General features: G+C 38.3%; 1 protein-coding gene across 1 annotated transcript; it reads right to left on the bottom strand.

Annotated features, from left to right (window-relative positions):
* Window positions 1-3506: 3506 nt before the first annotated feature.
* LOC149467812 (uncharacterized) lies at window positions 3507-27082 on the bottom strand. The gene is made up of 8 exons (XM_089671171.1): window positions 26978-27082; window positions 19300-19365; window positions 17697-17774; window positions 15744-15797; window positions 14185-14226; window positions 12925-13008; window positions 11365-11430; window positions 3507-4922 (listed from the first exon to the last, which is right to left on the bottom strand). The coding sequence occupies exons 1-8, from the start codon at window positions 27080-27082 to the stop codon at window positions 3507-3509; spliced, it is 1911 nt and encodes a 636-aa protein (XP_089527297.1).
* Window positions 27083-27324: the final 242 nt, after the last annotated feature.

Here is a 27324-nt window from a genome sequence, read left to right as displayed (position 1 = left end):
TACAGTAATATACATGTAGTGTTTTGTCCCATGTTCCTATGTCCCTTTGTAGGTTTATCTACGAGGTTGGACAGGGCACACCCTCTCCTTCCCTTTGTCTATATGCCAATCTAGCTAGCAAGGGGACAGCTGCTTGATAACTGATTCTTGTTCCAGCTTCAAGCACTTACAGGAGACAATCAGGGTCATGCAACACTTTGAGAGCCCAAAACATAAAAAGGCCTTATCTAAATAATATAAAAAATACAAAAACCCACAAAAGAAAAATAAAAACCCCAAAATACTACCTTTGAGACAAAACCACAAAAAAAAATTGCGTTGGACAGGATAGCAGCTAAAAGTGACCTCGAATCAACCAAATTATATTGAAAGGCAAACAAGTCCCCAGTAAAAAGTATCAAAAAAAGAAGGCAGCAAAGGGGTTGATTGCTCAGAGAGCTAGCAATCAGAATTAGAGTACAGTTTCCTAATCTCTCACTATGCAGTTTGTGAGCGTTCTCTAGGGTTTTCCTGAAACAACCAATTCACTGACGCTATGGAGTCTATGTGTAAAACTCTGCACTCTACATATGTGACAAACATCCACACAATCATAATGAAAATTTCCCGTATTTTCTCTAACATGATTTGTTCCTATATCACCAGCACTATCTAGTGGCCTTAATGTGTTTTGCAGAAATACCTTAATCGGCAGAAATTGAATTATGGCCAGACGATAGCCCTGAAGGAGGAAATAATCGTATTGGAGAAAATACAGAAAACCTTTTGTTCTGACTGTTCGGATGTTTGTCACATTTGTACAGCAGATGTTTTATACATAAATCCATTTTGTTGCTCTGTACCTCTCATGTTTTAGTTAGGGGGCTGGTTTAGCCCAAAACTCACATATTGGTCCTTTGTAGCCTGCTGACATGGGTGAATCTGCACATACTTTTGCAAAAACAAACTATATATTCACATTCACTGCACCTATCTCCGTTGCAAAAATAAACATTAGGCATAGCATACATCAGTTAGGCCTAATATCCTGCTGATGACTAATTTTACAACTGCTATATCCTCTGCAGTCACTTAATCCTTGCTGTGCTCCTTGTCTATAATAAATCTGGGCCCAGCCTTCTTCAAAAACATTGTTCCACTAGAAATTGGCTAAGAGCAGGACAGGTACACATCATTGAGAACATGGACAGCCCTAGCAAATTACTGATTGCCCATTAAAAAATCATGCATCACTACTAAACTACCTGGAAAAAAAAGGCTCTTTTTAAAGCTGAAATTAACCAGATTGGAATGCTGTTGCTGTATGCAAGTCAACCTACTTGCTGTCATTGAGGCTGTCTGTGAAAATTAAACCCCAGATATAAGGTATCCCCAAGCACATCATTTTAAAAAATTGTGTATTTTAATCTCAGTTTCAAAGAAGCTGCAACTTTACATGCGTTAATGCTTTCCAGCGTATGCTCCCACTGTCCCCACTGTACAGTATTTTTTTCTTTTTTTTACTTTGGTTTGGTTGTATGTCCTTCATGGTAGCACCCAGCTTTCCAAGATTTTTTTTTTCTTTATTTTTTTTACCCGCTTCCCCATCGCCCTTTAGCAGATATACTTCTATGGGGCGGAAGGGGTGCGCAAAATCATGTATTTATATATGTGATTTTGCATTTCCGCGCTACCATTCGCAGCCGCCAATCCTGCCCCACCGGCGCTGTCAATGATTACCAAGCATCTCTGATGGAAAGGAGGACTGTTTTGTTTACTAAAAGTCCTCCTCCCTGTCAGCTCGGGCACACTGCTCTGGATGGCTGCATTGGTGTCACTGGGGATGTCAGTGGCACCAAGTCAGTATCCCCCAGTGTCAGAATGTCCGTCGCAGTTCCGCTATAAGTCGCTGATTGCCGCCATTACTAGTAAAAAAAAAGAGTCCATTATCTATACTACCATTTTTAAATACTATAACTTTCACATAAACCAATTAATTTACACGTATTGGGATTTTTTTTAGCAAAGACATGTAGAAGAATACATTTTGGCCTAAATTTATCATGAAATTTGATTTTTTTTTTACTGGACATGTTTAATAGCAAAAAGTCAAAAATATAGTTTTTTTTCAAAATTGTCAGTCTTTTCTTTCTATAGCACAAAAAATTAAAAACACACAGGCGATAAAATACCACCTAAAGAAAGCTCTATTCATGAGGGAAAAAAGGACGTAAATTTCATTTGGTTGCAGCGTTGCATGACTGCGCAATTGTCAGTTAAAGTAACGAAGCACCGTTACGCAAAAAATGGCCAGGTTAGGAAGAGGGGTAAATCCTCAGGAGGGGAAGTGGGTAAGTTTGCCTATTAGCCCTAAAAATGTCCAGAATTTAATAAAAGTATTTGCCTTTCATAATGTTATATCCTGCTAGGTTTGAGCACTCTGAATTTAAAACGGGTTTCACCAAACCGTCAGAAAAAAAAAAAAAAAACAGGGCACATTCTCTTATCTCTTTCCCAAACCAACTCCAACACACAATAACAACATGACTGCTGGGAGCCCCCCCATTTTCTAGTGAAGCAGTTCACACCCAAAGTATATTACTTTCAGGATCACCAGGTGGAAATAAAATGTAAAAAGAACTGAAAAACAAATGAATGCAGCCACCACATCTTAGGAATGGTAAGTTGCAATGTATTGCATTTTTATTCTTGAGTTTATTAATAAAGTCATGTGTCCTACTGAGTCATGTGAAAGAAGAATTTTAATAATAGGTTTACATTAAGAATATTGCGGTGCTGTGGTCCTGTAATCTGTGCAAATTTATCATCAGCATCTGTCATGTGGACTTTAGAATAGGTTTCTTTATGCTTGAGTGTCATATACCTCCATAAGAATATATTGTCATACATCAGTTAAAGTGGTTAAAAACCCTTACATATACCCAGTGAAGAGAGTGGTCTCTGATGATACACAGATATGAAACAAATCCTTCTGCATCAGTTATACCTGATTATTTGCTGCCATCTGTCCTGTACAGCCTCCTACAATACAGAATCTGCCAGCATCTCTGCAGCACAAAGCATGGGGAAGGGATCTGAAGTCACACACTGCACAGCTAAAGGAGAAGAACTCTGAGTTTGATTGGAGGAAAGGTACACACTCTCTCCTCACACTACACAGAGAAAAAGTATAGTTGTGGCTGGCAATCACAGGCGGTGTGCTTGAGTTTTTTTCCCAGCCAGCTTTTTTTTCTTGGTGTTGGGGAAAAGCTGTCAGAAGTGACTGTTACAAATAACAGAGGAAGGAGGCAGCAGAGAGAAATCATACCTAGTGTTTTTATAGAGACAGTACACAGTGTAAAATGATGTGCCTGTCTGGGATTTACAACCACTTTAATATATGCATACAAGTTAAACCGTAGCAACCACTTATTTCATATATTTTTTTCCCATTTATTACATTTTACAGAGTTTTGTGTTTTAGTGTTGAGAAATAAGGTCAAAATTAAAAGAAGTATTACCTGTGACTAACGAGGATAGTAGGAGGTTCCTTTGCTGTAATATACAGTGTTGCTATAGCCGGAACTACCACGGTCAACATAGCCAGCACCACCAGCTAAATTACCTGAAGCACCAGCAATGCCACCAACTGCATGGCCTGCAGCACCAGCCATACCACCAACTGCATGGCCTACACCACCAGCCATACCACCAACTGCATGGCCTACACCACCAGCCATACCACCAACTGCATGGCCTACACCACCAGCCATACCACCAACTGCATGGCCTACACCACCAGCAATACCACCAACTGCATGGCCTACACCACCAGCCATACCACCAACTGCATGGCCTACACCACCAGCAATACTACCAATTGCATGGCCTGCAGCACCAGCAAGGCTACCAGCTACATTGCCTACACCACCAGCAATACCACCAACTGCATTACCTGCAGCACCAGCAAGGCTACCAGCTACATTGCCTACACTACCAGCAATACCACCAACTGCATTACCTGCAGCACCAGCAAGGCTACCAGCTACATTGCCTACACTACCAGCAATACCACCAACTGCATGGCCTACACCACCAGCAATACCGCTAGCTACATTGCCTAAACCACCAGCAATACCACCAGCTACATTGCCTAAACCACCAGCAATACCACCAACTGCATGGCCGAAACCACCAGCAATACCACCAACTGCATGGCCGAAACCACCAGCAATACCACCAGCTGCATTGCCGAAACCACCAGCAATACCACCAGCTGCATTGCCTACACCACCAACTGCATGGCCTACACCACCAGCAATACCACCAACTACATTGCCTACACCACCAGCAATACCACCAAGGTTACCAGCTACATTGCCTACAGCACCAGCAAAACCACCAACTGCATTGCCTACACCACCAGCAATACCACCAACTGTGTTGCCTACACCACCAGCAATACCACCAACTGCATTGCCTACACCACCAGCAATACCACCAACTGCATTGCCTACACCACCAGCAATACCACCAACTGCATTGCCTACACCACCAGCAATACCACCAACTGCATTGCCTACACCACCAGCAATACCACCAACTGCATTACCTGCAACACCAGCAAGGCTACCAGCTACATTGCCTACAGCACCAGCAATACCACCAACTGCATTTCCGACACCACCAGCAATACCTCCAACTGCATTACCTGCAACACCAGCAATACCACCAACTGCATTACCTGCAACACCAGCAAGGCTACCAGCTACATTGCCTACACTACCAGCAATACCACCAACTAAATTGCCTGCAATATTAGTTAAGCCACCTAAGCCACCCAAAAGATTACCAGATTTAGATTTACCACCACCACTGACAATATTATGGGCAAGGTTAACAATATCTTTAATTGCTGCATAACCAGTCTCAAGGCTTCTCCCCTGAAAAAAAAAACAACAGATAAATAAAATAAATATATACACATATATATATATATATATATACATGCTTAGCAAAGCAAAAATCATGTAATCTCAGTTTCATTTGGATTTGCATTCACATACTCTGCATCCTATCCACCTTACTACTGCTTTGAAACCTTTTTGAAGCAATGTTAAAAAACTGTACAGGTGTACGTTTATTAAGCAAAGATAATTTATCTTATTTCAATACTCTGCAGTTTTCAGGGAAAAATCTTCTCCTCTGTCCCCCTGTTTATCAAGCAGAGAACATTTGTTCTCAGAAGGAGAAGAGAAGTTTTTCCTCTGAGAACAGCTGAGATCTGTGCAGAAGGGTGAGGGTTGCATGTGATCTCGTGAGATAATTGTGTGATTACAGATCACCTGAGTTTAAACAGTGAAACCAAAGTTAAATAGACCATGCAATTATATGAAAATAATAAGCACTGACCGCTGGTATTTTTTAATGAACATGTTGGCACATTCTTTAAATGTGTATTTTGGCTCCTTTTTTTATTGCGCATTTTAGCATTATTTACGTTCATTTTGCCACCTTTTAACATGCTGTATTTTAACACACATTTTTAAGTGGGTTTTTTTAATGTACATTTTAGCACTTTTCTAAACACACATTTAGGCACTTTAATGCACATTTTAGCACAGGTTATTTTAACATGCATTTTAGTGCGGTTTGTAACACACATTTAGTTAATTTTCTTAGAACGTATTTTGGCACTTTTTTAAAGTGCACTTTGATTTAGATTTTATGCATATTTTGGCAAACTGCACATCTGCTAGACACTTTTGGGTGCCATTAATAAATAATGGCACCGAAAACATGACATGCATTTTGCATTCATTTCCAGAAGACACACAAAAATGCAGGTAAAAAATGAGCCAAAATACATGTTAAAAAAGCACCAAAATGCACATAAAAATTTCAACTCACATTTTTTTTTTTAAAATGTGTGTTGAAAAACGCAGCAAGATGTTTGTTAAAAACTGCACCAAAATGTGCATTAAAAAGGCCCAAAAAAGCCAAACTGAACCTTTTTTGGGCATGGAGTGTTGTGTGTTTTTTCAGTAGGCATTTTGGTGCGTTGACAGCGTATTTGTCAAATGACAAAATGTGTGGCAAAATGCATGTCTGCTAACAGCATTTGGGGTGTCATTAACAATGAATGGCACCCAAAGGTGCACTGTGTATTTTAACACAATTTTAGCACAATTTGGAATTGCGGCAAAAATTGTGCAATTCTGCCAACAATTCTGCATTGCTCAGGTGAGAATGCATCCTAAACAACAATACGCTATAAGTATACTGTATATATATATATACACACATATACACACACTGTACACTATATACATAAAACACAAATAAACATAAACATATATAGTTATAATTTATATCAATGTTTAACCACGTTGGTGCTGATATTAGAAAGAAAGAAACCTTCTTCCTCACATCACAGCAGCTTCTCACCTAGATTCTCCAGCTCTTTTAAATTAGTAGTCACTTCTACTGCTCATGTCTACAATTTTTTAATTATAGCAACATTGTTACTAAAGACACACACAAAAAAAACCAGACTGTTAAAGAAGAATCTAACAGGTCATGTTGCCAGTGATCTTCACTTTCTTCCTACACTGGCCAAAGACTCTTCAGCATCAGATATACATACAGGCAAGGCTTTTTTTCTCAGAGAATAGGTGCACAAACTCCCCACCTTTTTTGCCCCCCTTGTCTACACCCCCTACCCAGCTCCGAGCACCAGCCCTTGGTTTCACCCCCTACCCATCTCCCAGTTCCGCCCCTTTTAGAGAATACAGAACCAGGTATAATTTTGTGCTGCTAAGTCATTTGTATGTAATGTGTTAATGATAACAAGAAAAGCAGAAAAATACAGTAGATTCCATGTAGCCAGCAACAATAGATCCCCCCACCAGCAATGGACCCTCAAAACAAAATTTCACCCCACAGCAATAGATCCACCCCAGAAATCATAGACCCTCAGCAGCAAAAACAGATCTCCCAGCAGCAAGCATCAATAGGCACTTCAGCAGAAACCAAAGACTCCTCCCTCAACATGAGATCCCTCCCAGCAACATAAGACTCCCCAGCAACAATAAACCCCTCAAAAATAGATTCCCACCAGTGAAAATAGACCCTCCGGCACACCCTTTCCATTACCTGCTTTAGGAGCTGGAACTGCGTTCCCCCAGGTTCCAGATGAAAAAAAAAGCCCTGCTTACAGGTTTGTTGGATGCCCATGTCCTCAACTGAGCACTGTGGTTTCACTTTCCAGTATAGGACTACTGTGTTCCTACAGAATTCTAGCAATGTAGAAGTCAAAAAGTGGAACCACAGAGTGGAGCAGTGGACTCAGGCATTTTCTCAGATTCTTCAGCTGTAGCTAAATAAAGCAAAGTAGCAAACATTGGAGTCACTGGCATAGAACTGGAAACTTTTAGGTCTCATGCACACAGGATGTTGTGCAAACTCTCCTAGAAGCCTCTCCTCCCGGCAGCAGCATTAGGGCAGAAAAAAAAAACGCTTGAAGCTATTAAAAGTGTGCAACATGTTTAGGTGCATTAAGGTGCATCAAGTGCTTGAGCAATAATTTATTTAATTGGTCACAATAATAATTTATTCTGGCCAATGAAATGTATTAACACTCAATCGCTAAATGTGCCTAGCAATAACAAGCATTTAGATGCATTCACAAGCGTTGGGTTTTTTTTGAGCCAAAACGCTGCTGCTCCTGTATGTATTGGCAGAGATTTTTTTTCTGTCTGTAAACTCTTCTAAAAGTTTAAGAAGTGGTAAAAAGCACCTTAGTAAAAATCAACAAGCTGCTATGCACAAGATAGGTACCAATGACCTATGGAATAGACAATATATGTGGAAGGTGCAGCGCTTATAAACAATATATATGCAAAAGTCCCTGGTGGATCAGATAATAAAGGATATGGGGTAGTCCCGTAAAAACAAGTAAATATAAATAGTTGAGGTGACTTTGATATCCGTGTAGAGGTGGTAATGAAATGAGCACTCACCAGACGTGCATATTAAATGCGCCTTGTGTATAATTATCCTGCTCCCAGGTGATGGGTGGTCTTCCCTCTATCGAATCCTAGGTAAGTTGTCCTTCTCCTCAAAAGGTCCCCCTATATGGTCCTGTTGGGTGTTGTCACTCCGAATGGCCTGGGTGGTATGTGGTAATCCGTTCTTGGAGCAGGTCTGTGGACTAGAGCACTCCCCCAGGGTGCGACAAGAACACTCCCATAGTGTAGTATGTTTAAACCCAAATTTATTTATTAAGGTGTATCAGGTAAAAAGTATAGAAAGTATACAGCATTGCAGACAGTAGTCTGAAAAGGGACTGACCAGCTGGTAATTAAAGATGGCCGCCGGAGCTCCACGTCGCCCCCTGGGGGAGCGCTCTAGTCCACAGACCTACTCCAAGAACGGATTACCACATACCACCCAGGCCATTCGGAGTGACAACACCCACCAGGACCATATAAGGGGACCTTTTGAGGAGAAGGACAACTTACCTAGGATCCGATAGAGGGAAGATCACCCATCACCTGGCAGCAGGATAATTATACACAAGGCGCATTTAATATGCGTGTCCGGTGAGTGCGCATTTCATTACCACCTCTACAGGGATATCAAAGTCACCTCAACTATTTATATTTACTTGTTTTTACGGGACTACCCCATATCCTTTATTATCTGATCCACCAGGGACTTTTGCATATATATTGTTTATAAGCGCTGCACCTTCCACATATCTTCTAAAAGTTTATGATGGTTATTTACTAAAATTAGAGAGTGCAAAATCTGGCGCAGCTCTGCACAAAAGTCAATCAGTTTCCAGGTTGTATTGCCAAACCTAATTGAACAAGCTAACGTTAGAAGCTGATTGGCTGCCACGCAGAGCTGCACCAGCTTCTGAGTGCACCAGTTTTAATAAATCTACCCCTGTGTGTGCATAGACACATAGGCTAACATGTGGGGCCTTTAGAGAAAGAAAAATAAACATCAGATGCCTCTAGGAGCAAAAGCTGAATAAATTCAGTGTGTATGAGTCCTTATAACTTGTCTTTTACAATCTGTTTACAAAAAAAATATATATATATAGGCAACAGTTGGTTTAACCCTTTGACTGCCAGGGGCATACAAGTTATAGGGGCTTCAGCCATAAGCGTGTTTGCTTGTTTTAACATTGTTCAAAATGGTTCAGCAGACTCTGCTCTTTGTTGTAGAAATAATCTGGGCAGCTGATATAATAACTTCTACAAACCTTGTTTTGGGTATTGTAGTATGACACTGATTTGCACCTATTTTGGTATCTATGTACTCGACACAGTCATGTTTTATTTTTTAAATTGAGGTTTTCAGTAAAATGGGAATTATATTGTGTTTGTGTGCATTAAATTTAATTTTAGTATATATTTACTGAAAAAATAGGATTATTAAACAATTGCGCAAATATTTTGCGACATAAGGATTGCAACTACATCTATTTATTTTACAAGTCCTCTGCTTTCAGAAAATATACAGTATTTTTGGAGTTTTAGGAAATTCTCACGCCAAAAATGTGCATGTTATTGTGTGTGTGTGTGTTAAAATGGTAAAGTTGGTCTGGTGGTGAAAGGGTTAACACCACTACAGGCAAAATTTTAATTGTATTTTAAGCTTCAGATGTGTTTTACCTGAATCTGCCTAACAATTATGGAAAATTCAATGATTTGCTACAGGAGTTAAGAATCTTTGATTAAAAAAAAGAGTGAAGATTCTCTCCAGTTATTTAAACATGTGCAGACAAAATAAATGCATTGGAATTTGCTCTACACACCATTGGATAATTGAGATAATAAAGATTTTCAACTCCTTTAGTAAACCAAACCTAATGTGCGATGAATCCTCAAATAACTATTCCCCTAAGGCAAAACTTATAACTGCTACACTGAAATTATCAGGACTTGTTTTAACCTACCATACTAACCATTGTATAAATACTATTGATGCTAAATACCTATAACTAATTATAAGGAACTCCTCATATATTGTAATTCACTTCTTAGGCTAGGTTCATACTTATGTAGTTTACGTTTGATCTGTTTCTGCAGTGCTTTTTGTGGTGCATTTTGCATTTTTGGACATGTTTTTGATGAGTTTTGATGCATTTTGCGTTTTTTTTCCAACTTGTTGCTAGGCAGATTAAAAACACATCAAAAATGCACTACATGCTTTACTGCAGCATCTTCATTGAAGTCTACAGATCCAGAAATGCAACATTTTGGTTTTAAAAAGTCCCTGACCCTTTCCAAAAATCGCACCGAGTGAAAATGCAGAGTTGTGAACCTGTCCCATATGAAATCATGTTAAATGGACTGCTGTGCTTTTCTGCAAAACACAACAGAAAACGCATGGGTGTGAACCTAGACTAAGAGAGGTAAGAAGTAAACTGGCCAATTGGTTCCTTTGATCTTTAAGCACAAATACCTTCCATTCCAAAACATAATTCTCTCTTTCTCTCCTTGCCAAGGTGTTGCAAGCATATGATGCAATTTCCCTTATTTTCCAATGTGCAAGTTCATATAAATACATTGCCCAAATTAGGGCTTAAGGGATATGAGGATATGGACTAAACATTAGGCCATGACTTCTTTATAACTGTAAAATAGGTGTACCCAGTACCAGGACAAGGTCATACAGCACCCAGGACAAAGATGCCATACTGCGCTCCCCCCCCATTCATGATGTGCAAGTTTATGGGATCCTATGCTCAGCAGTCACTTGCTTGTCAAAGTCACTGTGCAGTCCAGTTTTAACACTGGGAACATGCTTGTGCTTATGGTTTTCCACTCCCAGCTCGCTTCTGTGCTTGACGGTGCATGCTCTCCCCCACCTCCTTCCAGCTGGTACAGCTCCTGTGTGTCTGTGAACACCACTGCCTCCTTGCTAATACAAGAGCAATGCACTGGCAGGAAGGAGGAGGAGAAGTGAGAGGATTCCAGCTCTCTCCTCCTCTCCTCACTGCTCCCTGTACTGGGATGACAGGAGTAGTGATGCCCTTGTCACAACTCCTGTCAGCCTTGTAACAGAAGGAAAGCTCCCCTATTTCTACAATAAACCATGGTGTCCTCCCACCCACTCCTTGTCCTGGCCCTGGGTGTACCCTAATGACCCTTGCAAAGGTGGATGGGAGACCAATATTCTGGAAGAGAAACACTCAGTGACCTGCTAAGGAGAACTTCTTCACCAGTCCACAAGGGAAACAGTTTTCTTGATGAAGGAATTGCCAATCTGAGATACACAGATTCATGCAATCTATTGCAAATTCTTATTGTATTGAACTAATTTGCTTAGCACTACTTATAACAAAATTGGAAAAACAAGATTTCTTACCGAACAAGCATTCACTGAAGCAATAGCGTATCCTAAGTCCACATTTACGCTTACCAATATTTGACTCTGAAAAATATAATCAAGATATACAATGCAACTACTAAAATATATAGCTGTTGGTAACATTTAGATACTTACTCAAAGCACAACTGTATATTTTAAACAAATTACCAAACATGTTATCATTCTGTTCAGCCACTTTTGTGAGCCAAGTACCCTGCCACACTGAACAACCAGGCAGGAAATACTCATTTTACTGAATCAGCTTTGCAACTTTCTGTACAACTTACAGCTTAGATGCTTTTAAGCAACCCATCTCATCCATCCAAACCTTTTAAAAGTAAATGTCCTGCCTAAGGCAAGGCACCACAAGGTGTTTCCTATTACCTCAATCATTTAGGTTGACTGTGCTACTAAGCTTGACCTTCATTACTTTTGGGCTAAGTGTTCTGTTCAAAGAAGTGCCTCTAGAAGTCAATTTGTGGGGGTGGGCAGAGTGGGGGTGTCAGATGGCCAAAGCTTAAGCCTAGTACACACTATGAGAAAATTGGATGACCGATCGTTCGATTTTCCAGGAAAGCGCATATCATAATGTAGTCAGAATGGTATTGACTTGTAAGAAAATCCTCGTCCAACAAAGGCAAATGTAGCTACGTACTAGTGTCATAGAAGAGGAATTGAAGGGTTGTTCTATGCTTCTGATCATGCACATTGTTTCTATTTGATTATTTCCATACCAGCTGACAACTCATGGGGCCCCCGGGCAATAGGGGATCATGGGGACCCTGTGTCCTTGCCCAAACTCAAAAAAACCTATGAAAAAGGTACCAGGGGCATCTCATGGGGCCCCCTACTGACCCCGGGCCCTCGAGCAGTGCCCAAGTTTCCAAATGGTCAGTCTGTCCCTGTTCCATACGACTACTGTACACAATAAACAAAAACTGGACTTTGCCCACTATAGCATTCTGGATGTTGTAACATCCACATTTCAACTCTTAAAGAAAGTGCTGGGAACTACTTTCCTTAGCCTCATGTTCACTTTGGCCAATGACTATAGGTTTTGGTTTTCTCGCCCAATAGTAAAATGCAGAAAACAACATGAAAGCTTCTACCTGCATCAGAAAATGGTAAAATGTGCATTTTACAATTCCCCAAGATTCAGGACACAAGGGACACTGGAGAGGGGAAAGGCATTTAAAGGGCAGGTAGTAAGGTAGCCTGCTCTGTACTATTAGGGTATTATTTCTTATGAAAAGTCTGTCTTTATCAAATGCAAACCCCAGTTTTGCCTATTCAAATCTCTAGATGCCCAAAAACATATGCAGATAACAAATCCTTCTCCTAGCATTTACATGTTACTTTTGGTCTATTTCCTAAAACAATGTTTTACACAGTTAAAAAAAAAAGTGACTGTAGTGACAACTTGTTTATAAATTTAAACAAATATTGCATAAAACAAAATGACTGGTACAGCTAATTATGGGAGGTAATCTTTCTAGAAACCTATGCGTTCCTCATCTAGAAGAAAGGATTTGATAATAATAAAAAAAGAAAACTTACCAAAAATGTACAAAATCCTTTAAAAAATAGATTCCATGCTCTATGGTATGTCAGTTGTGCGGAAAGTTGGTCAATTTGTCCATGCTAAAAAAAAGTAAAAGGAATACAAATGTAAAATCAATACTCAAGCCCAATAATATGATGTCAACTGCAAAAATGCAAAATGCATTGAAAAGTGTAAAAACTATACTATAATAATGAAAAGCGTATTTTGTGAACTTTAATACGTTGTGATGTAGATAGGTTGAACTATACATAGATGAGCAGATCTCCGTTATGACATATTCTCATCCTCAAAATTGTTAAGGGTACTTTCAGGAGTCAATGGCTCCCACTTCTTTCTCAGCCAATGAGGAGAGGGAGTCCTGAAATAGCCAAGACTCCAGTGCACATCGCTGAATCGAGAGGAGGCTTAGGTGAGTATTAGGGGGGCTGGGGATGATACTGCACAGAGAAGGTTTTTTTACCTTCATGCATAGAATGCATGAAGGTAAAAAACCTTACGCCTTTAGAACCACTTTAATTGAACAAGCTGAAGTTTGAGGCTGATTGGCTACCATGCACAGTTGCACCAGATCCTGAGTGCACCGGTTTTAGTAAATCTCCCCGATAGTCTGTTGGGACTACAGAGCACCTCTCCATATCTTTTTCTCCACTGTATGGGGTATTTGTTCTGTATTCCACAGAGATATATGGAAACAATGCACAGGAAGATTTTTGGCAGGATCTCCTAGTTATTATTGTTATTTAACAGATATTACAAAACTTTCTCAATTGCATATTAAACAGGCCAAAAAGGTGCATATCATGTTTAGGGTTTACTTATATTTGAAGGTTTTATTGTTCTATTTCCAGTGGTCTAACATGCCTCCAACACAGTCACAACCATTAAACAATGCTCTCTGCTGACTGGAGCACAGTAATTGTGACTGTGTACGGGGTGAGTTGGCCCCCTGTGCTGGAGATAGAACCCTGTTCTCACACAAAGCTCAGAAGTCTTCTTCAAGGTGCTGCTCGGGAAGGGGAGTTTGTGTTAGTACTGTAAAACTAGAAAGCAAGACTAAGAGCCAACTGTTTATGTTCCTTAAGACTGCTTAAACTACAATTGGGCTTTATGGCTTATTATTGCAAAGGATATTGTAAAGGTTAGATTCTTAGTATACTGGAAGATCTGTATAACTGACTGCATGCTTGCCCATCACTAGAATAAAAACCTGCCCTACAATGAGTATAATAGGAGGAAAGAGAAAGGGAAGTTACCTGTACTGCAGATATGACAAAGCTGATATGAACGCCACAACTCTGAAACATAAGCAGATAGCAAATTCTTTGTTAAGGTTATACAAATATATTTGGAATTTGTGTTTATTTTTAAGTAGAGCAGTGTGAATGCCAATATATGTTTTGCAACTGTAACTTTAAAACATAACTTCTATCAGGTTTTTTTTTGCCTGTAATCCCAGTGGGAAGATTTTCTTTAGTTCCTTGTGATGCCCATACAAATAATGCCTGGGGGAGGGGATCACAGGATCAGGATGGTGCAGACAGCAGGAAAAAGATTGTCAAATGTTCTAATCCTTGCTCACTGTGTTTTTGTTGGAGAGATTTCCTGTTACTACTTGTCCTGATAGGAAGCGAAGGGAAAACACTCCAGCTGGTGTGAAAATAGCTTTTTAAAAAATCAGATATCCTAACCTATCCTACTAAGGCCCCCTGCATACAGGCAAAAAAAGGAATAAATAAATAAAAAACAACGCATTTCATGCTGTGTAGCTATTTTTTTACAGCTCTGAATACAGATACATTGTAATCTGTTACAAAAGGAAAATATTCTTTAGACTGGATTCTAGTTTGGTTTATTTCTTGCACACTATATTTCTCTATTTATTTATGCTTTTAAAACTGACCTTGTTGAAAGAAATACAAAATAGGGCGCAAGTATTTAAAGGGTACTTTAGTGAACATGTTTTAAGCATTGATTTGCAAAGGAGCAGTAATAGCAATGGCATATAATGGGGTTTATTTACTAAAGCTGGAGAGTCCAAAATCAGACTCCCTTCTGCATAGAAACCAATCAGCTTCCAGGTTTCATTGCCAAAGCTTCATTGAACAAGCTGAGGTTAGAAGCTGATTGGTTTCTATGCAGAAGGGAGTCTGATTTTGGACTCTCCAACTTTAGTAAATAAACCCCAATGTGTTTTCAGTCTCTGACCATCTTCTGTAGCATGCCTGTAGTCATTGACCATTTCTTGTAAAATGTCTACAGATTTTGCTGCATATTCACAGTTTCTGGCAACTTCCTGTAGCAGTACATTCACTGACTATTGGGTTAACCCTTTGGCAATGGCAAAGGCCACACTTTAGGATTCCTATATCAAGTAAGTTGTGAGTGTAGTGATAGAAGCGGAAAGGCTGCTGTTGATATCCTTCCAAAAGTGGAGTTGCTTGGCTGTCCTATAGGAGCCTGCAAACTTATATTATTGTAAAAATAATTTAATTACAATATATCATTTACAGAGCTGTTTTTATAAAGCATGCATTTTGGTGGGTTATTTCTATCATTCTAATACATAAACATTAGTATGTTAACTAGGTTCATATTTCTAAACCAAAGAAGGTGTCTCACTATGTACATATTGAGGCACGTAGTGGTGATGTTGTTTCTTCTGTAAAATATTCCATAATATGTATGTACTATATGCACCATGTGCAATTAATTCAGCCTCTTATTTGTACCCTACTATACTTTTTACTTTTATTGTATAGAAATCTGCATTTAGCATCATATAGTTCTGTGGAATTATCAAATACCATCTTACCATTCCACGTAAGAGTTCAGCAAATCCCACATTCAAGTCTTGAGCAAGCAGTTTCTAGAATATAAATATGAATCTATATATATTAAAAAGTAAAAATATAAAAACATTGTGTCTCCATTACTACTTCTTCTACCTGTCCAACACACATCTGCAGAATGCTATGTAAAAACCGCATACTTTGTTATATTAAACCACTCCCTGCCCACCAAGGTACACTGAGGTCAACTGCTATCATTGATTTTAAAAGGTCAGGGTTTAATAACTCTTTAGGAATAAACACAGAAACCCTAATATAAAATTAAAATATAACTAAAGGCAAAACTTTTGTTTAGTTTTGGATAGGGTGGAAAGTGATTATAATTCCTGTCAAGTTAGGGAGATTCACCCTTTATATAAGTCATATTTGCCATTTTTACTGAGAGCGAAAGTGAAAGAGAATACCAAATTACAGGTTGCCACCAGAACAGGAATATAGGAAAAATCTTTTGATGGATACATAGTTCACCCTGGTGACAACCAGGGATTCTCTCACTTTAGAAGGATTTTGACAGGAAGTGCAGGAAGTCTCCCTTATGAGACACAGTTGCCAAAAAAATTACAGGGGTTATAACCTTCCCTTACTCTATCCAGTATGGAAAAAAATAATTTTGCTTTTAGTTCTACTTTAAAGGAAACTTTTCACATAAGAGACAAAGGGGCTGCCATTGCTATCTCTTACTCTACAAATGCTTGTTTTTTAATGTCAAGTTTCCTGGTTTAATACTTTTTGTATCGAAGGAAGTATTAAAATATGGTTGTATGTTATTACTTTGACTTTACAGATATGCATAATTGTTACAGATCAGTGACTCAGACCTTACTGAACCCAGGTTGTCAGCCCGACAACTAGCATATGGTGCTCAAAGGCACCAATGGAGACTGAGACCTGGGGAATGGTGGGGAGGAAGGGTGGGAATCATTGTCTACTAAAGCAATGGGGGGCACTGGTGGTGTGTTTACAACACAATCATCTCTGCTCATAAACAAACACACTTATGTTGCCCATACAGTAAACAATTTTCTTATTAAATTTCCTTTAGATTTACCAAATTGAAAATGTTTAGGTCTGACCTCAAATAATAGTTTTGATACATCTAAAGGGAAATGGTATAAGAAAATTGTGCACTGTATGGCCAGCCTAAGATAGGTACACTTATGTTCAAGAACTGACTGTTATTGTCAGCTGAGATCAATGAAATTTGAAAATTATGGTCACATGGCTAAATTAGAGAGCCTTATTCTTCTATTAAGGCTTTGTGAGTTCAGCTTCATGTCTTTTTTTAAGTGATAGAAATCAGTTCATGGCTATTTTAATTGACCACTTTTTTCCATATTAAAGAAAAAATGCCCCACAATTTCACAATAACTAATTCATAACAAACTTATTACTGAATTAATAGTCTCACAGAAGAAATGCAAAAATGGATCAAGAGCTTAATTAGCTAATATACAAATATATATATATGTAATATTTTTTAAACATTTTACTTACCTTACTTAATAACATGATGTATGTTCACTTCATATACAAGGAAGGAAAAATCCTGTTTTTACCCTTTATGTAGTTAAAGTCAAAGTGAATATACAGTAGTGCCACTGTTTTCACTAAGCTGAGAGAATAATCCCTCTCCAAAGAGAATGTTCACAGACTTTAGTAAGTGAGGTAAAGCTGTGCTCGCCTTAGTCAACCAATGATGTCCAAGCTGAAATCTTCTTTTTTATCTCCCCTGCACATGATTGGGTATTCAAAGTGAATACAGTTTCACTTTATTTACTAAGCTCTGTCAGTATAAACTTAAATGAACACTCCCCTAAAAAAATCAAACTCATTTCTTTGTTACAAAAATCATGTTTTCTTCCTTATATTAGTTCTTACTGCATAAAATAAGGTATCTTCAACCCAAAGTGACTTACCAAAAGGAAGCATACATCTTCCAGGAAAGCCCTCTGTCTGCACACTCTTTCTGTTTCAGAACACCATCTGCCACATTTCTGAAAATAGAGAACACAGAAGCAGGTAATTCAAAGTGACATCTGTCAGACAATTCAACAAACGAAAACTTAGGCTAATGGAGCGTCATCAGATAATAAATAACTGTACAATATATATTTAAGTAATTTATTTTTGCATTGCTTTCCTTTACCCATCACCAATTCCCTACAACAAGAAACAACATAAAAACACCTCTCTAATCTTGAGTAGAGTAGAGAAGACAGCTAACCATACACATTGCAGTCTGATTATACAATCTCAATTTGATCTACCAACAACTATGTAGTCCATAGTTTTTTTTTGTTTTGTTTTGTTTTTTTGAAGAGGTTGTTCAGTCAAATTGTAATGTGCATAGCCCACCATATAACTTCTCTCAGGTTTTTTGATCTGTGGGGGTCACGATCCCCCGATGCCCATGAATTCCATTTATGGTTTCTCTAAGACACCAAGACAAAAATGATGGAAAAGGGTGTCACCAGGAGAAGAAGACAAAAATGAACAAAAAATGCAGTGGCTTTAACCCTCCCTTATATAAAGTAATTTTATTAAGGGCAGCACAATTGCTAAGTGGTTAGCACTAGGGTCATCTGTTGGGGTCTACCTGCCTGGAGTTTGCATGCTCTCCCTGTGCCTGTTTGGGGTTCCTCCATGTACACTGGTTTCCTTCCACACTCTAAAGACATACTGGTAGGTTAATTGGCTCCTGTCTAAATTGGCCCCAGTATGTGTATGTATGTAAGAAAGGGACCGTAGATCATAAGCTCCTTGAGGGCAGGGACTGATGTGAATGTACAATATATCCGTAAAGTGCTGCATGAAATGATGGTGGTATATTAGTACCTGTAATAAATAAACCCTTCCTTGATATACTGCCAATGTAAGGGAAAATCTCCCCAGTGACCCATTGAGAGACAACACTAAGGGATTCCCTCTATCCTCCAACCCATCTCTGTCCCTCTTTACATGCAAACATTACTCCTGCCCAGGGGCGGACTGACAATTCATGGGGTCCCCGGGCAATAGGGGATCATGGGACCCCTGTGTCCTTGCCCAAACTCAAAAAAGCCTATGGAAAAGGTACCAGGGGCATCTCATGGGGCCCCCTACTGACCCTGGGCCCTCGGGTGGTGCCCGAGTTTCCAAATGGTCAGTCCATGCCTGCTCCTGCCTTGCCTTCTAAGAACTTGCCCACACACCCTGCATAAGGAAACAGGCTGTTGAGAGATGTAGTTCTGGGGATGTGAAAACATCAGAAGGAACATCAAAAGGAAATGACCTCCCAACAACTGCCCCTATAAGAATTTTATAAGCCTTGTAGTGATGATACAGGGAGTGATAAAGACTGTTGTTTGGTACAAGAAAAATGTAAAATTAAAAAAAAAAGGAAAGCTGAAACATTCTGTAGAGGGAGATTTGGGGTTAAATGTGGGTAATGCCTGGACATACACTTTAACTAAATACTAATAGACAGCAATATGATCTCATTAAGCAGAGGAATTATCTTTTCCTTTTTTTTTTAAGTACCTCAATTTCAATCCATCGTAGAATACACTGGGTAAACATACGAGCATGAGAATGTCCCTCTTGATTCTATAACAAAGTAAGGTGACAGTTAGTATGTGTATAATTTGGAAGTGGCATGCATGTTTCTTTAGGTTTATTGGTAAACATAAAATCTTAATTGAATGTTAAAAGTCCACTCATAACTTAATTTTAAAAGATAAAGTAACTTAACAGAAAGTTCTTTCTTTTATCTCATAACTTCATTTGACTATGTAATACACATAATGGACAGTGTCAGTGGGCTTTTGTCTATCTCAGAAATGCTTCTTTTTTCATACAAGTCTATGTGAAGGCAAAAGCAGCTTGAAAGATAAAGTGTAGATTAACTGCATCTGCAGTGGGTTCTGAAAAGTATCTGAAACTGTCAAAAGCACACTGAATTTGCCCATCAATGTCTGTAAAAGTAAAATATACAAAAGTTCCTTACTGTCATTATTCTTCTTCCATAATTTGCATTTGTGGGAACTGAAAAATAAGCATATGCATGGTAAAAACATATGTCACTTAAAAATATGAAGATTTTTATTTAAAATACCAGATTAAAAAAAAATTAAATAATGCTGCCTTTCAGTAGGAAAAATTAGTACTTTTATATAGCAGCAGTACCACTATAGAGATTTTACTATGTATCTATCTATCTTTCTATCTAATATGTATTGTATGTATTAGATTGTACACCCCTTGAGGGTTAGGGACTGATGTGAATGTACAATATGTAAAGCGCTGTGTAAACTGACAACGCTATATAAGTACCTGAAATAAATAAATGTATTAGGAAATACAATTATCTGGGGGACAACAAAAAAAAATGTGGATGATAATGGCAATGGTGACAGTCAAAAACATCTTCCAGATTCAGATCTGCCAAAAGAAATCTTCCTTTAAATATTTATATCTCTTAGATTGTAAACTCCAAGGAGCAGGGCCCTCCTAACCCTCTTGTATTGAACTGTTGATGCTATATAAACCCTGTTTTATATTATTAATAATAATAATAATAATAATAATTACTAACCATTCCCCTGTACTATAAGTATTTTTCACAATGTATTGGATTATCCTTATGCTTTCAGCTCCACTACAACTAAAGCTATCATTATTGTTACATAGTTAGTCTGGCTGAAAAAAGAGAAAAGTTCATCCAGTTCAACCATAAACAAAAAAAAGTTCTAATCCCATACCCACAGTTAATCCAGAGGAAGGCAAAAAAAAAAAACCCCAGCAAAGCATGATCTGATTTGCTGCTGCTGGGAAAAAATTCCTTCCTGATCCCCTGAGAGGCAATTGGATATTCCCTGGATCAACTTTACCTATAAATGTTAGTATCCAGTTATATTCTGTGTATCTAAGAAAGAATCCAGGCCTTTTTTAAAGCAATCCACTGGGATGGCCAGAACCAACTCTTGAGGGAGTCTATTCGAAATTTTCACAGCTCTCACTGTGAAGAAAGCTTTCCATGTTTGGAGATTACATTTGTTTTCCTCCAGAAGTAAAGAGTGCCCCCTTGTCCTCTGTGATGACCTCAGGGTGAATAACTCTACACCGAGTTCACTATACGAACCACTGATGTATTTATACATGTTGATCATATCCCCTCTTAATCTCCTCTTCTCAAGAGAGAATAAATTTAGTTCCTCTAATCTTTCCTCATAGCTGAGCTCCTCCATGCCTCTTATCAGTTTGGTTGCCCTTTTTTTTTACTTTCTCCAGTTCCCCAATGTTCTTTTTGTTAATTGGTGCCCAAAACTCAACTGCATATTCCAGATGTTGTATTACTAATGATTTGTACAGGGGTAGAATGATATATCCCTCTCTGTTGTAATGACTTTAGATGCTAACTAGTATAACTTGCACACTAAGCGCCAGTTCACACTAGAAAGCAGTGCTGGAAACCCCTGATCCATGTGTGTTTCCCACACCGCATTCAAATCGCACTGCCCTTGTGTCAGTGCAATTTTAATGACACCCCAAATGAAGGTCACAAATGCAGTGTGCTTGCCTGCACAGGATCACATGGTACAAATGTGAACTGCATTCATTTGTGTACTTTATACCTGCCTTAACAAAGCTTTTAACTGTAATAGTAAGTTATAAAAATATAACATGATTTTAAATATTAGATAATATGTTTGGTAGAGGATGTTCAGAAGTTAACAGAAGTTGACTAGTCAGAAAATGCTCTAAGCTCATTTCAAATATTATTAAAGTGCATCCTAAAGCCCAAACTACTTTTTAAGACACACAGAAAGTGTGAATAAATGTTCCCAAGTGTGGAGAAATCCCTTAGACAGTTGTCACCAGAGCAGTGGTCCCTACTGGGAGATCTCCCATCAACTCCTGAAAACAGCTGTACAATTTTAGATTTCGCATCACTTTGGGTCCCAGTGATGATAGCCTGCAGGACAAAGAGAGAATGAATCTCCCCTGCAAAGACAGACAACAATGAAAATCTGAAAGCGTTTTAACGTTTCCACACTCTATTAAATATTTAGAAGGTGATTGTTTTTAAATGTATTTTAAGGCTAATTTAACTAAAATGGAGTATGTGATAATAAAAATAAGTCTTACCAAGGCAAACGCCCAGAAGCAGGAAAGCTATTGCAAGCTTCATGATTGAGAATATTGGTTTCAGGTTTTTAGGACAAATACCCAACCAATTATCTGAAGAACATTATTTTAGCATCTACCTTTTATACTCTGACAATGTTCCTATCGTGTGGTGGCTCCTCCTGCTTCTTGGTGACGGCTTGGCATTAATTTGACATCATAAGACCTTACTGTTTGTTCCTAAAGTTTTACATGTGTCATTGCAGATCTCTCTCATCAAACAATACATTTATATTTCCTGATATATATTTGCATTTTCACGGGTGACTTCTATACAATGGCTTGGAATTACTTTAAACTTAATATGCGGACTGTTATATAATGCTTAATGTGGCTCAAGCATATTGTTACCAACACCAAAGATTCTACCAAATATTCTAAAAAATGGAGCAAATCTAAACAATGTAGCCATGCTGAAAACTTCTAAGCATGCTTTAGTGTGCATAAAAGAAAAGCGATAGAAACATTCGTTTTTCTGCTTCTATAGTAACACATACAATAAAATATAACACTATGGTATTATAAAAGTGTAAATAATAACAGTTTTCTTCTATTTTATCTTAAAAAATTAATATTTTAAGTGGAGAGCTTGGATGGACTAGCCTAAAGAGACTTTAACCAGTTTAGTGACAATTTCTTTTTTCAATAGATTTTTTATTAGGCTTTTATAGCACAAAGTATTGAAACAACTTCATCTGTACCAATAGTTATACACAGTATCTTAGTTTATTTAGAGGACCCTAAGAGAAATAAAAAAATCGACAGGACTTTAACCAGTTCCCGAACACGCTATAGCCAAAAGATGGCTACAGTGCAGTCGGCTAGTTCTGGAAGGGGTGTCCATGGGCATCATTCCAATACCACACCCTCCGTAGGCCCCCCGAGGCATGCACAGGATGTCATCTGTGATCACTGTGTCCGTCATACACAGCTGATCATGGATCCAGGTAAAGGGCCAATGAGGTCCAATCATAGCAGATCACAGTGTAGAAAATGCCAGTTTTCAGCAGTCCTCTCCTCACGCTGACAGCACATGAGGAGAAGAGAGCTGGTAAGTGGCATTCCTCAGAGGGGCCATCTACACTGATCATCAGTGCCCATATCAGTGCCCATCAGTGCTGACTATCAGTGCCTCCTCAGTGCTGGCTGTCAGTGCCCATCAGTGCTTTGTATCAGTGCCCATCAGTGCTGGTTGCCAGTGCCCATCAGTGCTGCATGAGTGCCAACAGTCTCATCAGTGCCCGTCAGTGCAGCCTCATCAGTGCCCATCAGTGCAGCCTATCAGTCAGTATCCATTAGTGCACCTTCACTTTTTTTTCAAAATTGTTTAGAAAAAAATTAAAACCCCAGTGGCGATTTAATACCAACAAAAGAAAGCTCTATTTGTCTAAAAAAAAGCCCTGAAAGCTGAAAATTGGCCTGGACATGGGGTAAAAGTGCTCAGTAGACAAGTTGTTAAAGGTACCAAACCAAAATAATATTGAATAAAATCATGTAATTGTATTTATTTCAATAGATGTAATAAAAGTAAAACACTTTCTAAATGCTTTTCCACGTACTTATAGACTTACTGTAAAGTGATATTAAAGGCTTATTTTTTTTTAATAACAAACTCATCATACTTACCTGCTCTGTGCAAGGGTTCTGCACAGAGCAGCTCCGATCATCTTCCTCTTGGGTCCCCCGCTGGCCCTCTGGACTCAACCCCCCCTACCCAGTGCCTCCATAGGAAGCCACTTGTTATGAAGGCACAAGTATGGGTTCGCTCCCAAGCCCTGCTCTGTGTCCCCCACCCCCACTCCATCCTCACTGGCAGTGATTAACAGCAGCAGGAGCCAAATCCTCTTAATAAACTTATCCACTCTCTTATCCTTTTTCTTCTCTCCTATCCTACTCCATACTCTTATTTCTATTACTTCCTCTTTCTTTACACCCCAACAACTTCTAAATATCATTTTGATCTTTTATACCAACTACCCAAAGATTTTTTACATTTTTACATTTTTTCCTCATCTATATGGTATAGTTCCTCCAACTTATGTATATACTCCACTCTGGTTATCCACTCTTTTATTTTGAGGGGCTCTGTTTCTTGCTAGATTTTAGGGATAAGGACTTTGGCCGCATTTATTAAGTGATACAATATCATGTTCTTGTAGTGCTTCACAGAAGTCTCAGATATGTGAAAGAAGCAAATACCCGGGTCTAGCAGTATACTAATATTCAATATCTCATGTATATATTGAATTATTTCCCAGCAGTACCCCTGTATTTTGGAGCAAAACCACCAAATGTGTGCCATTGTCCCCTTACTCCCACACCCTCACCAACACAGAGGTGATACCTCTGATCTCTGTTTATGTGCTATATTAGGTGTAATGTACAGTACAATCTTACAAGACATTTAATTCATTTCAACCGTGTTCATATTCACCACCCCATGTGTTAATCTAAACATTTTATTTTTTTGTTGCTCATTCTATTTTGTTCCAAGCTCCTTTTCCCACTTATCTATGAACCTTTGAGACTCTGATCCAGATATTTCCATGAGGATCTTATAGATTTTCGAAGTAGCATGCTTTTGTATTTTATTTAAACTCAACATATGCTCTAAAGAGTGCATTTCCTCCTCTGTCCTTAATGGTTGCGGGAGATTTGCAACAAAATGTCTCAATTGATAATATCACCACTTATCTAATATTGAAAATATTTCTTTCTTATTTTTTAAATTGTGAAAAGAACATAATTCCCCTTTATTTACAACATCCTTCAAATGTATGTTACTATCTATTATCCATTTTCACGAGATACTTTCATTCCCCGGTAGGAAAAATTTTGTTCCCACCAATGGAATCAAAAGTGAATTATACTTCCATTCAATTTGCTTGTGTAATACATCCCATATCCTCAATACATCCTGTGTCAAAGTACTAGTGCCTTCATCCAATGTGCAAAACTCATGTGGTATCCAAATAATCCTATCTAGTTGTGCCTTACTTAATGTATTCTCTTAATGTATTTTTACCTAACTTCTTCCCTGTGTATTATATATCCAATCTCTTATTTGTGACAACACTGAAATATAATATCTCCAAAAATCCAGTATATTTAGTCCCCCTCTTAGTTTATTATTTTCATATTTAACTCTTGGTTTTTTATTGGCCCATATATATCTGAGTATCATTTTTTTAAGGGTCACAAAAAAGACCCTGGTAGTTGTATTGGGAGCATATTAAATTTATACAAGACTTTTGGTACTATGATCGTCATATTTATACGGCCTATCCAGGACACCCTGCCTCTTGAAATTCTCCTCAGTTCATCCTTTATTTCATTTATTAATGGGATATAATTTGCCTGATATAGATTTTTTACGGGCGAGGTTAATTTTATTCCCAAATATTTTAATTCTTTTTCCCTCTATGTAAAAGGGAATTATTTTTGAAGAATCTTTTCTCTTTTTTTGGGACATTAATATTTAGTATCTCTGATTTTGATGGATTAGCTTTCAAATTATATAACTCTCCATGATCTTTTAATATTTTCATTAAATTAGGTAATGTTAGTCTAGGGTTTGTAATATCTATGTCATCTGCATAAGCTGTGACTTTATGGTCAACATCTCCTATCCACACTCCTCTGACATCTGCACTCTTTCTCACAGTAGCCAACAATGGCTCCAAAGATACAGCGAACAGAAGGGGAGAAAGTGGGCATCCCTGTCTTGTTCCATTGTACATTCTGAAAAACTTTGACAATGAGCTATTAACCTTCTCAGCAGCTGATGGGCCTCTATATAGGTAACTCTTTAATCCATTTTAATCCAGTTCCTAAGGTCTCTATCATAAATCCCCAGTTGACTCTAGGCCTTTTTGGCATCAATCGATAAGATAACCCCAGGGACCTTAACTTTTTTTCTTTTTTGTAGGAGGAGCAATGATCTTAATCCGTTATCCCTTCCTTCTCTACCCGGAATGAATCCTACTTGATCTAAGTGTATCCAATCCGGCATCAGTTCTTTCAGCCTAGTTGCCAATACCTTTGCATATAATTTAGTATCAAAATTTAACAGAGATAAAGGTCTATAACTAGCGCACTGAGATCCATTTTTCCCCTCCTTTTGGTATAACTGTAATATATGCTTTTAATCACTCCTCCCTCATCTTTGTTTCATTTCCCAATGCATTCTTATATGTACACATTTTGGGAACTAGTTGTTCTCTGAATCTCCTGTAATATCTCACTGTAAAACCATCTGGCCTGGGGCTCTTACCGGCTGCAGTGCTCTTTCCTGTAATATCTCACTGTAAAACCATCTGGCCTGGGGCTCTTACCAGCTGCAGTGCTCTTTTTAATGCTAAGCTTACTTCCTCTTGCAAAATTAAACTTTCTAAAGCTGTTAATCTAACTTCGTCCAATTTGAGTAAGCCAGCTTCATTTAAATATGTCTGCCTTTCCTCTTTCTTTCTTCATCTGTTTCTTTTTGGTTCTTACATTTTGCTCCATATAGACTACTGTAATATTTCTGAAATGCCTCAGCGATATCAGTAGTTGAACAAACCATCTCTCCTTTTTCGTCTTTAAATTTTTTCAATAAAATTCTTTGATTTCTTCTCATTAAATATTTCCCTGGTTTGTTCCCCCACTGATATCTATCCTTCGAACCCTATTAAAAATCTTCATGTTTTCTTGTTCCATAAGGTCTTTTAGCTCTTCTCTCTTCCCAGTTATCTCCTGCTGTATTTCTGTATCTATTTTCTTTTTATGCAATTTTTTCATCTTATATAATTCTTCCGTTATTGTCCTAATTTTCTTGCCCCGTTCTTTTTTTTTTTCTGCCCAAATCAAAATCAGGATTCCCCTAATGTAGGCTTTGTGTTCCCACACTGTCGCCACAGACAATTCCTCATTCTTATTTAACCTAAACTATTTCCTCTTTTAATCTTTTTTTGGTTTCCTGATCTTGTAAGAGAATCTCATTTAATCACCACATATTAATTTTATTCTGCTCACTTCCCATCTGTAGTCTCACCGTGATAAGAGCATGATCTGTAATAGATATTACTTCTATGTTTGCTTTAACCAGAGACTCCAAAAGTCTATGTTCAATCATCATATAATCCAATCGCTTATACATTCTATGCACAGAGGAGAAGAAGATATAGTCCCTTTCTCTAGGATGTTTCACTCTCCATGCATCTATCAATTGACATTGATGCAAGAGCTTTTTAAAATACTTTAGACTCCTGCCTCTCCCTCCTCAGACGCATGATGCAAAATGCAAAAATGTAAGTCTCCTGCTACAATCAGACATCCCTTCTTAAAGTCTGTACGTTTTCTTAGTATCCCTTCCAGGTATACCATTGGGTTTTTATTGGG

Source organism: Staurois parvus, unplaced genomic scaffold (assembly GCF_062004578.1).
Source record: "Staurois parvus isolate SC_StPar_1 unplaced genomic scaffold, SC_StPar_1.0 ptg000099l, whole genome shotgun sequence".
In the NCBI taxonomy this organism is placed as follows: Eukaryota; Metazoa; Chordata; class Amphibia; order Anura; family Ranidae; genus Staurois; species Staurois parvus.
Note: the sequence above shows the minus strand (reverse complement) of the source record. Positions and strands in the feature narration are given on the sequence as shown.